The sequence below is a fragment of the Castor canadensis genome, chromosome 17, assembly GCF_047511655.1.
Source record: "Castor canadensis chromosome 17, mCasCan1.hap1v2, whole genome shotgun sequence".
Classification (NCBI taxonomy): domain Eukaryota; kingdom Metazoa; phylum Chordata; class Mammalia; order Rodentia; family Castoridae; genus Castor; species Castor canadensis.
In genome coordinates, this window is record NC_133402.1 from 46,273,606 (window position 1) to 46,287,686 (window position 14,081).

The 14,081-nt window shown below is 45.4% G+C and overlaps 1 protein-coding gene across 1 annotated transcript in view; it reads left to right on the plus strand.

The window, feature by feature from the left end:
- Lars2 (leucyl-tRNA synthetase 2, mitochondrial) overlaps positions 1-14,081 on the plus strand; it is a 136,218-nt gene that overhangs the window by 82,132 nt on the left and 40,005 nt on the right. Inside the window, exons 10-12 of the mRNA XM_074059886.1 lie at positions 4,358-4,462; positions 7,658-7,773; positions 10,468-10,751. Coding sequence (XP_073915987.1) covers positions 4,358-4,462; positions 7,658-7,773; positions 10,468-10,751 — 505 coding nt within the window. The remainder of the gene's footprint in view (positions 1-4,357; positions 4,463-7,657; positions 7,774-10,467; positions 10,752-14,081) is intronic.

A 14,081-nucleotide genomic window follows, 5' to 3' on the forward strand; every position in this document is an offset into this window, starting at 1 on the left:
ACCTTGTGCTTTTCAATAGTAAGTATCACCCAGGGCTCCTCTGGTTTTATGGTCACAGGAGCCTGGATGGGAGGCCCTGGGACCCATCATTGGGTAGGAAGCTCTGGCCTCAGTTCCTTTGGGAACCAAGAACAGTGTGCCTTCCAGTGACTTCCCCAGCAGATGGGGCAGGATCCTAGACGTGGCCTTCTCCAGGGGCATTCCCTCTTAAAATGGGCTTCCTGTCCCCATTGAAAACATGTCTGTGGGTTTGGACTGTGCCATGGGGGAACCTCTCAGAGTGCTGCGATCAGAGCCTCCTGCTGTTTATCCTTTCCCTTTTCCTATTCTAGGTCCTTGTTTTCTTTTTCTAAGTCCTTATTATAGTACACGGACCAGTTGGTCTAGACCTCTGCTCCCTTCAGCCACCAGTTTTTGAAGCTTTCTACCAATATCTGGGGCTGACTGTGTTAGAAATTTATGTTTTAGGACAATTTCCTTCTCCTGTGACTGGTCTCTGTAGGAAAGCTACTGGAGCTTCTAAGGGTCCTTGCTATATAGCCATGACTTGGGAGTAATTGAGAGGTTTTTACCTTGGCCCTCCTTAGACTCTCAAGAATGCAGTGGATGAAGTGGTTTCGGGTCCATTCATCCTTGTCATTCTCAAGGTCCCATTTAGGATCATATCTAGGTACTGCCTAATCTCCTGTGGGAATTGGGAATCCAGATTCCCTTTTAGGTATCCAGTGTCTCTGTCTTTCTTCCCCCAGCCCCCCTTCCTCAAAGGGACCAGTCTGACATAGGCCCATAGGGCCACGTTTATCTAAGTGCTAATCATCCGCAGCTGCCACTGCCTGACCTAGTACTCACTGGTTTTCCAGAGAAGTGAGAGTCTGCGATAACAGTATCATTACATCCTTCCAGCTCAGTTCAAAATTTGGCTGACTTCTCTGAATGCCTGGATGTACGGATCCAGGTTTTCAGTGTAACTTCCTAAATCCTTTTTTATTTTCTTTAAGCTCACTTAATCTAAAAGGAACGTGATCCCTATCCCCTCCGGGAATTGACTGGAGGGGATAGAGTCCTGTGGGATGATGTTGGGGGTATGAGGTAGCTGGGTAAGGGGGTTAGAGGGGAACTGTGGGGGCATTGACTAGTTTCCTCAGGGCCGGATATATCCCCTGTGGATCCCCTGGAGATTTGATTTCTGTCACAGGGAGGCCCCCTTTGACATTGTTGGGGGCCCTTGAGCATCAAATGGTTTTACAGGTTCTGTTTCCTTAAGGGAGTCTGGGGGCTTTTTGCCAAGGGTCACCATGGTCTGGGTATCTAGCCTGCATATCAGCCATTCTGGGTGGTCTCTTAGGAAAAGAAAAGTTGAACATATGGGACTTCAGTCCACTCTCCCTCTTTTCTACAGAACATATCTAATTGAAGAATGGTATTATAACTAATGCTTTCTCTTTCTGGCCATTTTCCCTCATATCCCAGAGGATATTGTGGCCAGGCCTGGGTGCAGTAAAACTGGAATGGCTTCTGTTGAAGACTTTTTGGATCAAGATCTTTTCAGTGTTTTAGTAAGAAGGCAAGGGGGGATCCTTCTGGGTTCCTGGAAGCTTGATTCCCCATCTAAAAAGGGAAGCAAGGGAAAACTGATCACCTTAAGAGAAGTTTTCTCCTTTTACCCAGGCGTCCCCGGGTGAGGGCACTCCTCTCTCCTGTGCTCTCCCACCACTGCCACCTGTGGCTGAGGTTGTGGGGAAGACATTTAGGTACATCTGGCTGCAGCCACCCAGCTGGAGTGACCCTGATCAATTTTTTTGCTTGTTTGTCTTATTTTGCCTGTTTGCCTTGTGACCCAGGTACCTGGTTCTCTGCTACCAGCTGAAGGCTTGTAATTTAAAAATAACTTTATCAATGAAGGGCTCTGAAGCAACCAAGAGGGCTTGTATGGCCAGAGGAAGGATCTTGTGGAGACGTGGGCAAGGAAGATTGGGGATTTGAGTCTCTTCGTGGTCGCCAAGATGATATGCTGGAATTTTTGGGTGTTGAGGGTCCTTGTTCCAAGCTTAGATGAAAATCAAAGGCGGACTCGAGCGGGAAAGGTCAGAAAAGTTTTATTTGCAGAGAAGAGAAAGGAAAGGCCGCATGGAGTCATGCAGCGAGACCCGGTGGTCCCCTGAGTCAGATTGGAAATCAGGTTTTATAGCCTTTTTTATTGCCTGAGGGTGGAGATTTTGGCATGAACGGATGTTAAAGGACAAGTGTCTCCCTGGTGCTAACAGATATTTCTTGGGAAGGAGAAGGGGTGTTTTTTTCCCCCCGGCTAATTGACACCTTTTGGGAATACATGGACCTCCTGCAGTCCTCCCCTTCATTAAAGTAACTGCTTTGTACTTGAATACTTTCATATTCAAGTGCAAAGGCCTGAGTTCAAACTCCAGTTCCTCCCCCGCCAATACACACACAATAATAATAATCTGGTCCTAGATGCATCCTCATGACCTAAGGAAGGTGATGTGACTTGTGAGCTTAGATCTCTCAGTTGAGTAAGTGACTGGGCTACTGGGCATGGTGGTCTTACAGGTGTTTGTGGTAAGGAAGGCACTCTGAGGGCCTCTGAGGAGGAGGTGACACAAGTAGACAGGGACCAGCTTATCCCATGAGTTATGGGAAGAGATGATGAAGACCATAGAAACACAAGAGGCAGAATAGAAAGAATAACCAGCTCCAAGAAGTATCTCAAGTGACAGGGTGGAGGATCCTGGGACATTTCCCTGGTTTCTGACCTGACCAACTAGGTTACTCATGTTTTTTTACTAAATGTACTGTTTTTTGCTTAGCAAATTTGGCATTGATTCCTTTGAGAGAGGAGCAAAAGTAAGGTGGTTCCCTAGAGTTCCTGGAATTAGTCTATTTCCATAATCATCGAAGTCATCTCAGTTTCTCCATGACCACTTCTGACTTAGTGTGAATGACTAGTTAGGAAGGAGAGACCATCAAAGCATCAGTAGAGCGTATCACGAGTTCCAGAAGTTGTTCTAGCTTCAGAACCTCTCATTTTAGCTCAGTCGCCAGTGATTTTTTTTTTTTTTTTTTTTTTGTCAAGAAAGTTTACTCTTTGAAGTCTCACTAAAGGGTAACTTAAAACCTTGTTATTATTGACACACAAGAAAGAGCAAGAGCCTCCCTGGAAGGCCCCAGAACGCTAAATAATTAATTGCTCACTAATGCTTTGCCTGTCTCCATAGTATCAGAATGGGGATGGGACAGAGGAGTGAGGAATAATTTGTGACCCTGCGGTAATAGATTTTTTAAACCAACTGTCTTTTTTTTTTCTGGTGGTAATGGGATTTGAACTCAGGGCCTAACACTTGCTAGGCAGGCACTCTCTCACTTGAGCCACACCCCCAGCCCTATTTGCTTCAGTTAGTTTTCAGATAGGGTCTCAGATTTTTTCCTGGGACCAGCCTATACCATGATCCTCCTACCTATGCTTCCCACATAGCTGGAATCACAGGTGCCTAAGAAACAATTTGGTTAGAAGCAAAAAGGGCTTTTTCCCCCCATTTACTTTGTATTTGAATTTCTAGCTAAAGTGTCCCACACTTTCCCCATGGCTCTTTGAAACCCTTCTCAATACAATGTTTGACATATTCTAGCCTGCCTGATAACCTGTTAATTCCCTTATTTTCACTTTGTAGGGCCACTGTACCCTGCTCAGATCTGACCTGGTCATTCTTCAAGCCTCTGTGGCGTGGGTAACCTCCTAGACCTTTCCTCTGTCTTTGTTCTAGGAATGTCCTTACCTTTTTTACTTTGTTGAATCCCCTGTTTTCTGGATCCTATGTCTTTCTTCATTTACCCCTTCATTTTGCTGGAACACATCCTTCAATATCTCCTAAGAAAAGGATACCTGGGAAGGAACTGTTTTCTTAGGATGTATGGAAATCTCTTCCCCCACCTTTCTGCCCAGTCATTTTCTGCATGCTCTGCACTTTGAACTTCAGCTGTTATGATTTGGAATTCAGATGTCCCCTTCTTTCCCCACAGGTGGATTCTGTGTTTCATTCTTCTGTCTACTGCAGATATTTTTCAGAAGAAAAAGGCGGTGATGAAAGTGTCTCTACTTCACCATCTGGAAAGCACAAATGCTGTTCTGTTCTTTGCTCACAAGCATTGATGAACTTTTTCTTGTGTGTTTGTTAATCTTTTGCTGGTGTGAATTATCTATTAATACCCTTCAAAGGACATACTCTCTAACAATTAGCACAAGGCATCAGTTCCAGTGCTTCTTGTTCTCACTTTTCCCCTCTGAGATTCAGACGTTGTTGGTGCCTCGCTGACTGATGTGCACGTGATCTGCTCTCGTTTTCAGATTGTCTCACACCCGTGAAGGCTGTGAACATGCTCACCCAGCAGGAGGTCCCTGTCATTATTGTGGCCAAAGCCAACTTTGAAGGTTCCCTGGATTCAAAAATAGGTAAGCCACTTTTAAAATGCCATCAGTGACAATAAATCCTGCATGTTTAAGACTCATGTAGTCACCTTTTGATGCCACTTGGAAGGGCTTACTGTTGATTCTGTGACCTGTCTTGACTTTTTGTAAAAATGAGCGCCCTTTGGTTTTGGTTTTGTTTGTTGTTTGGAGGTTTTGTTTATTTGTTTTGGTGCTGGGGGGGATCATCAAATCTGGAGCCTCATGCATGCTAGGCAAGGGCTCTACCACTGAGCTACACCCCCAGCTTCTTGCTTTTTCATTTAACCATCCTTTATTTTTAAGAACTGCACTTGGAAGGCAGGGGTGGTGGGGCACACCTGTATTCCAAGCATTTGGGAGGCTGAGGCAGAGGATGGTGAGTTTGAGGCCACACTGGGCTACATATTGAGACCTTGTCTGAAAAAACAAATAAAAATATCATAAAGCTGTCAGCAGGCACCTAGATGGGATTCGATTGGGCTGGGTTTTCAGTAAACCTTTGTGGAGGAGGTGAACCCTGTTCAAGAAAGGATCGTGAAACAGCAGTGAGGTCTGAGGTGCCTTTAGAGCTGTCAGTTGGAAGTTCTTGGCAACCTTGCTCACTCTTGAGCATCCTAAACTGCCATCTTATAACAGGAGGTCTGGAAGTCAACAAAGGATGAGTGTGAAAGACAGCCAGAATCTGCCTTTAGGACAGACCTGTGCGTCTCTCCTCACCACCTTTCCTGAGGGAGATTCCACCTGGGTTCCAGAGGGCCAGACCCGATGGGAGACAGTTGTTTCTACTCTGTTCTAGCACAGGGAGGAAGTAGCATTTCTTACTAAAATTCCATCTTTTTCCTCATAATGCTCATATTAGGGGTTTTTGTTTGTTTTTTTTTACAGTATTGGGACTTGAACTCAGGGCCTTGAGATGCTCTACCACTTGAGCCACACGCTCAGCCCTTTATGCTTTACTTATTTTTCTAATAGAGTCTTGAGTTTTTTTGTCCAGGCTGGCCTAGACCTCATTCCTCCCATTTTTGTTTCTGGTAGCTGGGATAACAATCATGACCACTACATCCAGCTTATTGGTTGAGATGGAGTCTCTGGAATTTTTTACCCAGGCTGGCCTTGAACCACAGTCCTCTTGATCTCTGTTTCCCAAGTAGCTGGAATTCCACTGCACCTGGCTTGGTTTGTTTGTTTGGTTTGTTTGTTTGGTACTGGGGTTTGTACTCAGGACCTCCCGCTTGCTAGTCACTCTGCCACTTGAGCCACTCTGCCAGCCCCTGGCTCAATTTTTGAGAAGTGGTTTGAAGAGATATCAAAGCTGAAAACCAGTACTAAGCATTCAGGTCATCCTCTTGTAACCTAGAAGGTGTGTGTGGACTAAAATAATTCATCCTGTTATTCTTATGCATTGGATAATTAATAAAAGTTATTAATATAGCCAATAGGGTAAACGATAAAGTTCCTGGTTTTGTTTTTGTTTCGTGGTGCTCACGCTTGAACTCAGGGCCTACACCTTGAGCTACTCCACCAGCCCTTTTTGTGATGGGTTTTTTCGAGATAGGGTCTTGTGAACTGTTTACCCAGGCTGGCTTTGAACTGTAATCCTCCTGATCTCTGCCTCCTGAATAGCTAAGATTATAGGCAAGAACTACTGGTGCCTGGCCAAGAAAACTTTTGTTGATATGGTTTGGGGGGGCTTGTTCTTTTTATTGTTTTTATTTTTCTGATATTTTGAGTTGAATCACTCAATATTGAGGGCTCTGAAGTGGAAAAAATTTAGATTTTTTAGGTATGTATGGAAAATTGTTTTCCTGTTGTCTTTGATTTCCCAGTTACAGAGTTAATTTTTTTTCTAAATTACTCCTTCTTGCTCTCCATGGACAGAGGTAGAAATAAACAAGAAATAAAGCAGTATATGCACCATCCCCCCTGCACTGTTAGAAGTAGTTCACATCTACTGAGCTACACGACACTGTGGACAACAACATTCTTTATATGACCAAATAAATTTTGTGGTCACAATGTCTCCATTCGAACGTTAGTCCTAGTTACTCCAAACTGTACGCTTTGGAATGGAGTGAAGGACTATTTTCCCTTCTTGACCATTAACCTTGTTTGATACTATTTACTGCTGGCCATTTATCCTCACCCTTCAAGTCTACTCAACATTTCTTCACTTTATTGATAATCTCAGCTGGAACACTATAGCACTCTTCATCATATCACAGAGTTCTCCGCCATTCCAGAGAGCTTTCAAACGCATCTCTTAAACCTCAAACTTCAAACCACGCTTGTCAACCATTCCAAAGAGGTTGTTCAAGAACTGACTTAGCTTTTGTGCCTGACCCTTAGTTTTCCATATGGTGTCTTGTGTCCACAAGCATGTTAGAAGTTTCCATGGTGACCAATAAGAGGGGTTCTCAACCAGGGTCCCTTTGCCACCAGGAGACATTTGGCAGTTTGAGAGATGTTTTGTTCCAACTGAGGGAGTGGTACAGGTAGGGGCTAGGGATGCTTCTGCATATCCTACAGTGCACAGGACAGCCCACAGTGAAGTCCACAGTGTCAACAGTACCAGGGCTGAGCAACCACCCCCCCAGACCAGCCACCAAAAAGCCTGTTTTTATGCACAGCTAAAGCCAAAACAGCAGGCCTTGGCCCCCGTGGGCGAGTGATTTACTTATGCTCGACTTCATTTCCTAAAGGACACATGTGGGTTGAAGAATAAATGTCTGTTCAGAATGTACTAGTGCCTTCGGGAACACAGCCCAGTTGCCATCTTTCAGCTTCCTGACAGAGTGGATGCTCTCAAGTGCTAGGAAAGGCTGCAGGAGTCGCCCTTCGCCCATGAGAGAGCCACTGTCCTCACTGCTGAGGCAATCCAAAGTTGGGGTGTCCGCAAGAGTTTGTGCTGTGCTGTTTCACAAGAATTGTATTTTTGTTTCACAAAAATTTTTGTATTACAACTATTTTTAGAAAGGAAAAAGTCTTAAGGGAAATAACAACAACATGGTCAATGGATCACATTAGGGTGGTGGTGGGTTTTTTCAAGACTGTGACGTGATGTGGTTTTTATGATTTACCAGCGAAAGAGATAAGTCTCTTTTTTAAAAAAAAACAAACAAACAAAAAACCACTTCAGTGGATTATTTTGTGAGTTGGGTGCTTGCAAAGATGTTGTTTTGTTTCTTCCCCTCTGAATAGGGATTCCCAGCACCAGCTCAGAGGACGCTCTCTTAGCCCAATCCCTGGGCCTGCCCTACTCTGAAGTCATAGAAACTTTGCCAGATGGCACTGAGAGGCTGAGCAGCTCTGCTGAGGTTGGTGCCTCCCCTATTGTGCCTAAGAACTTAAACTTCTGACCTTATGACCTTGGAATGAGTTTGATGAGCCATTTTCCTTCACATGTGAATCACAACCTGCCCTTTCACTGGTCCCCATGCCTACAAGTCTTGCTTCTTGGCCTGTGAAAACAAAATAAAGATCTAAAAGTTGATCAATTCTAAATTCAGTCCAGTCTTAGATTAGTACGCTATTCAAGTAACTGAACTATTTGGGGATCTTCTGCTTGAGAAAAAAAAATTCTTTTCCAGAGAATCTCTGGTCTCTTGGAAGAGGTGACTGAAGTTGACTCTTCTGCCTTAGGAAGGCATCTGCTCTTTCTACATTACCATTCCACCTCAAATTTAATCATTTGTAGAAACGAAGAGATGCTCAGAGTCATGTTTCTTTGGTCAAGGTTATCTCCCGCTAGTATGAGACACTTGGAGATGCAATCGCTGGTGGGATTTGAACCCAGCGTCTGTGTTGAACCAAACCAGAAAGAACAGTGAAAGAGACAGGGTTGAGGGGTGGCAGGTGGAAGTGGGAAATGGCTTAGGATTGTGAGTCTCAAAATCTAGCTCACACCAGTCACCACTGGCCTTGTTAAAACACAGGGTCCCAGGCCCCAGCCAAGATTCAGACTCATGTCTTTCAGGTGGGAGCTAGGAATTGGCTTTTCTAGCAAATCTGCAAGTGTTGCTGCTGCTGGCAGTCCAAGGACCACATTTTGAGATTCATTGGCTTATAACCTTGCTACTCAAAGCCTGGTCCCAGGACCAGTGGCACTGGCATCACTTGTTAGAAATATGGGCTCTCAGGCCCCATCCCATTCAAATAAGATCTCTGTGTGATCCGCGTGAGCATTAAGGTTGGAACATGTGGCTTAGAGCACTCTGGAAAGTGGTAAAATACTGAGACTTGGGCCCCAGCATGTACTTTAATCTAGTGATAACCAGTGGTGAGAATACAATGGGACTGCAAAGTTGCCTAGGTGATTCTAAAGTGAGGCAGAATCCAGGATATACTGGCCACGCTGTGCCTCACTGGATGAGTGCTTACTGTCCCCTCCCTGGGCGAGCCTGATCCTGTCAGACCTGGACACCCAGGCTTCTTGGTTTGGAATCAGATAATCTTATCTATCTGCGAACAAGGGAATAATGGCCAAGGTTGGTTGGTTTGTTTTCCTTTATAAGGAGTAATAACATTTCCTGACTTCATGTTCATGCCTTCACTTCATAAATTGCATCACCAGACATGAATCGTGCTCTAAGATATTGAACCCAGAGCCATGTTTTAGACCTTGTTTGAACAGGCCCCTGGGGGTAAAGAGTGCCTACCCAAGGTATGTGGAAGCGAGCCCCCTCCAAGTCTCTGGGGCAAAGAACAGGCCATCCTTGGCCCAAATTAGACTTCTCAAGTGCTCAGAGAAACACCCCTCCTTCATGTAGGACCCAAGCACTGATTCTACCTGGCTTCAGGTGGTCACTGGAGTTCTGTCCTGGCTCCAGGCTGAGTATCTAGGCAAAAGGATTCTGTCAGTAAGTGAAGGGAAGGAGACACTGAAAAGCTGATTTCTTCTGTGAGCTTCTGGAACAGAAAGACAGTGAAGAAAGCTTGTCATAATTTGCTTCATAACTGTATGACAACAGGAGTGCAGGGCAGGTTGGAGAAGAGGTGTTCCCAGAGCATAGCCCTGTACTACTGAAGGTGCTTCAGATCACACACACACACAAAAAAAAAATTAAAAAGAGGGGCTCCTTTTGGTAAACATGGCTATTCTTTCTTTTCTTTTTATTTATTTATTTTTTGGCAGTACTGAGGTTTGAACCTTACTATCTCATACTTGTTAGGCAGGCACTCTACCACTTGAGTCACACCCTCAGCCCTTTTTGCTTTCTTTAGATTATTTTTCAAGTAAGTTCTAGTTTTTTTGCACAGGTCCAGCCTGGGAATATGATGCTCCTACCAATGCCTCTTGCATAGCTGCAGTTACAGGCATGAGCCACCATGCCCAGGTTATTTGTTGAGATGGGGGTCTCACTAACTTTTTGCCCACAGTGGCCTCAAGCTGTGTTCCTCCAGATCTCTGCCTCCCAAGGGGTTGGGGTTACAGGCTTGTGCCACCAAGCTGGGCCTTATTTATGTTTCATTACTGAGCCTCTTAAGGCCATGACCACACTGCATTTATCTTTGTGCCCCCAAGGTCTAGCATAAGCCCCACGCATAGATGGTGACAGTATGTCTGCACTGAACCAATCCCAAGGTTGTTAGGAAACTACACTGTCTCAATTTATTCCATTCATTTGGTTCTCTGAATGCATCAGTGAAAAGAGAATTTTTCTTCTGTGCTATCGGTGTCCTGCCCTGCTGTCTATAAAATGAGGGTGCTTAAAAACGAAGGGAGTGGTCTGCTTCTTCAGGCCTAAGCCCCAGTTGGTCCCCCTCCTTCTCCTTAGGATAATATTGTATTTTTCTTCTATCACTACAGAGGTAAGATGTGATTTTTAATATATCTTAAGGAGGAAGGGGCCTACAAAGGCAAAAGTACCCAGCGCTTGTGAAAGTCACAATGTGTCCTGGCACAGACAGTCCCTTGGGAGTGGGGTGGAATGTGATACGGGGGTGGCACCCATCTTACAGAGAGGAACCATCTTACAGAGAGGAATAGCTGTCTCTCCTTTCCCTCTCAGTTCACAGGTATGACCCGGCAAAATGCCTTTCTAGCCCTGACACAGAAAGCCCGGGAGAAGAGAGTGGGCGGAGACGTGACAAGTAACAAACTGAAGGACTGGCTGATCTCACGGCAGCGATACTGGGGCACACCGATCCCCATCATACATTGCCCGGCCTGCGGCCCTATTCCTGTTCCTCTGGAGGACTTGCCAGTCACCTTGCCCAACATCACATCCTTCACTGGCAAGGGAGGCTCCCCATTGGCCTCAGCCTCAGAGTGGGTGAACTGCTCCTGCCCAAGGTAAAGAGTCATGTCCCCCAGCATCTCTGATACCCTCCTTTTCCCTAGTGCTCACTGCTCCCTTTCTCCTGACTTCCAAGCCTGGAGAGACTGCAAGTCTGTAGAGACCTTTGAGAGAAGGGTTTGGTCCAGCCCCTGTGTGGGCACCCTCCCTTCTCCTTCAGAAACATCTGATCCAACAGGTGGAAGACTACAAGTGATCATTGTATTTACAAAAAGACCACTGTCTTCCATTTTGTATTCCACAGAGCTCCCTGGAGAGGAGAAAGGGTGTTTGCTTGTGATAATAGTGGAGATCTGAGAGTAGAAGACATGCAGTGTTTTCAGGGCCTGCATTCTCTGATATACAGAAGCCTATCACATTGCCCTTCTCCTCTCTTGGAGTAAGATTCTGCTTTTCTGTCAGTTCACTAGCGTCTCAAGTGTGATTTTATGATGCCATGTCAGTTGATTAAACAAATAACTTATCAAGGATTTTCCTCCTTCCTTCTATAAAGGAGCCATTTTTCTCTGCTTAGGGATCATTATGAAGATGTGTTAAAATAGTTTGTCAGGCACCTATGACTCACACCTGTAATCCTAGCTACTTGGCTGAGATCGGGAGAATCACGGTTCGAAGCCAGCCTGGGCAAATAAGACCCCATCTCCAAAATAAACAGAGAAAAATGGACTGGAAGTGTGACTCAAGCAGCCTTATTTGTGATCACCTGCTTTGCAAGCATGAAGCTCTGAGTTCAAACCCCAGTTCCACCAAAATTACAATAATGATAACAATAGTTTAGTTTTCTGCCTGGGTAGAGCTGAGTTCCTGGGCTGGTATCTGGGTAGCTGCATAGTGCAATTGAAAGACTTAGGCTACAGAATCAGACAATGATGGATTCAGGTCCTTCTGCCTCTTAAATGGCCATCTGAACTGGGGAAAGTTGCTTAACCTCTCTGAGCTGCAGTTCTCTCAGCAAGAACTGCAGGGCTTTACCAAAGACAGATGAGCACATGTGTGCTTCACAGAGCACCTAGCATATGTCTAGTAGAGGGGAGTGGGACCACTGTCACCCATGCCACTTTGAAACTTGCCATGGAGCTTGTTAAGGAACACAGGAAACGCTGGTCTGCTTCCTGGGAGGAGACTGTGGCTCTGGGAGGAAACTAGCATGCTCTCTTTGCTGATTAGTGGTAACAAGAGGCCTACACCCATTGCCGCAGTTGCAGCTTGTTGGTGGGTCAGTACTTCCCACCTTGACTGCAGAATGTCTGGAGGCCAGAGACCAGGCCTTGAGATTAGTTCAGTGAGCATCCAGGGCTGAGAGTCAATGAGCTAGTGCCACCAGGAGAGATAGCAGAGGTAGACTACAGCAGCCAGAGATCAACAGGTACAGGTTCTTCACTCTTGAACTCCAGAACCTTGAGTGTTGTTAACCAGATGTGATGCCTTTTATAAACTGGTACCTGCACTGGTACCAGTGGACAAGTCAAGTGAGGAAGAAAAGATCACCTTTATCTTCTGGTTATTTCCTAAAATAGTATCTCTGTGGTTGATTGCTCTTCACATAAAGACTGGGCTCTAATTTAGAGGTACACTATTGAGACCAGCAGGCTTGGGTGGGAAACAGGATATCCCAAGGGCTTCTCTGACAAGCTCCTACCCTAGGGGCCTCTATGTGCCCAGTGGGAGGCCCTGACTAAGCCTGTGTGAACTGCTTCACAAATGCAACATATAAAGTACAACCCTTCTTTTGTTTTTAAATTAAAAAGTCCTTGCATGCTTAATTAGCAGAATATTTCTCCATTCCTCATGGAATTCCTCATTCCTCCTTCCCAATTCTCTAAGAACCCCCAAGGACTCACACTGCCTGTAGAGGTACACTTGGCCCTGCTTCTGTGCCTCCAAAGGGAGAGCCTTCAGCCTGCACTGTGCTCTCCTGATGTGGCTTCCCATTGCCACAAGGGTCCTGTTGACAGCCGGCTCTACCCACAGACAAGAGGTGCTGGTCCACTGCTGATCAGGCCTAGGAGTCTCGGGAGCTAAGCCCCCTTTTGAGCAAGGCTTGACCAAGGGTCCTTTCTCTTGAGTCCCTGGATGGAATGGCATTTGACAGCTTGTTCTTTTCCAGCTCTACAGGCCCACACCCTATGAACATTCGTGTGAATTATCACTTGGGCCCTGTGAGCCTTAACCCTGGGTGTCTCCATCCCTAGGACAGAGAATGCAGAAAGAATCTCCTCTCCTCTCCTCCCCTTCTCTCCCCTCCCTCTCTTTCTCTCCCCATTTTGGTGTTTTTTAAGGCAGGGTCTCACCATATAGCCCAGGCTGGGATTAGAGGCGTGCACCGCCACACCCAGCAGGGAGTGCATCTTCTTTTCAACCCTTCACACACCAAGGATCTCATTTCATTCTCTCTGTATCAGTAGTGCTCTCTTTGCCCTTCAAAAAGGATCCCACTTTTAAGCAGCAATGTATTTATAAATGTGTAGTAACCAGCTGTCTGCAGGGGAGTCCTGATTTCCAATGGTTGCCCATTTCTGTGTGGTACATACTCCCCACCAGAGCTAATGGCAAGCTCCCAGCTTGACACCATTTGTCAAAGAGTTGAGAAGGGATGCTCCCAAATGATTCCCACAGACCGATAGGAACCTTTGGGCCTTCCAAGGTCATCCAATGGAGTTCTGCATCCCATGCCATAGAGCAGAGGCAGAGGAAAAACCCAGGTTTTTTTTTTTTTTTTTTTTTTTGATGGGACTGGGGTTTGAACTCAGGGCTTTGAGCTTGCAAAGCAGATTCTCTACCACTTGAGCCATACTTTCAGTCCATTTTGCTCTTGTTATTTTGGAGATGGAGATCTTGAAAACTATTTAGTGGGTCTGCCCTTGAACTGGGATCCTCTGTATCTCAGCCCTCCCCAACCCAGTAGCTGGGATTACAGGAATGAGCCCCCCCGCCTGAATTCATTTTTCAGCACATCTAGCCACATTTGGTTTTTGCTTTCTCTTCATCCATTGATTTGCTTCATAAGCATCATAAAATTGGCACTGGCTGAAGGCAGTCCTGATATGCCTGAAGTAGAAGTTCATGCACAAGAGAGACAAGCTGCCTTGTCCTCTCAGGTGATTAGATTTCCTACCAGGTTAAATTCAGAGAAGTGAAGAAAAAGGCCTTTAGTGGTTGAAGATTAAGATTTGCATTTTGTAAATTTCTGTAAAACGTCATGTACCATACAGTTCAAAAAGCGAGCTGTCTCCGAATTGTCTTTTCATAATGTGGTATTGTTCTTATGACATTTTAAATTCATGCTCATTGTCACAGCTTTCTCAAAAGCTGGGGGAACTGTATTA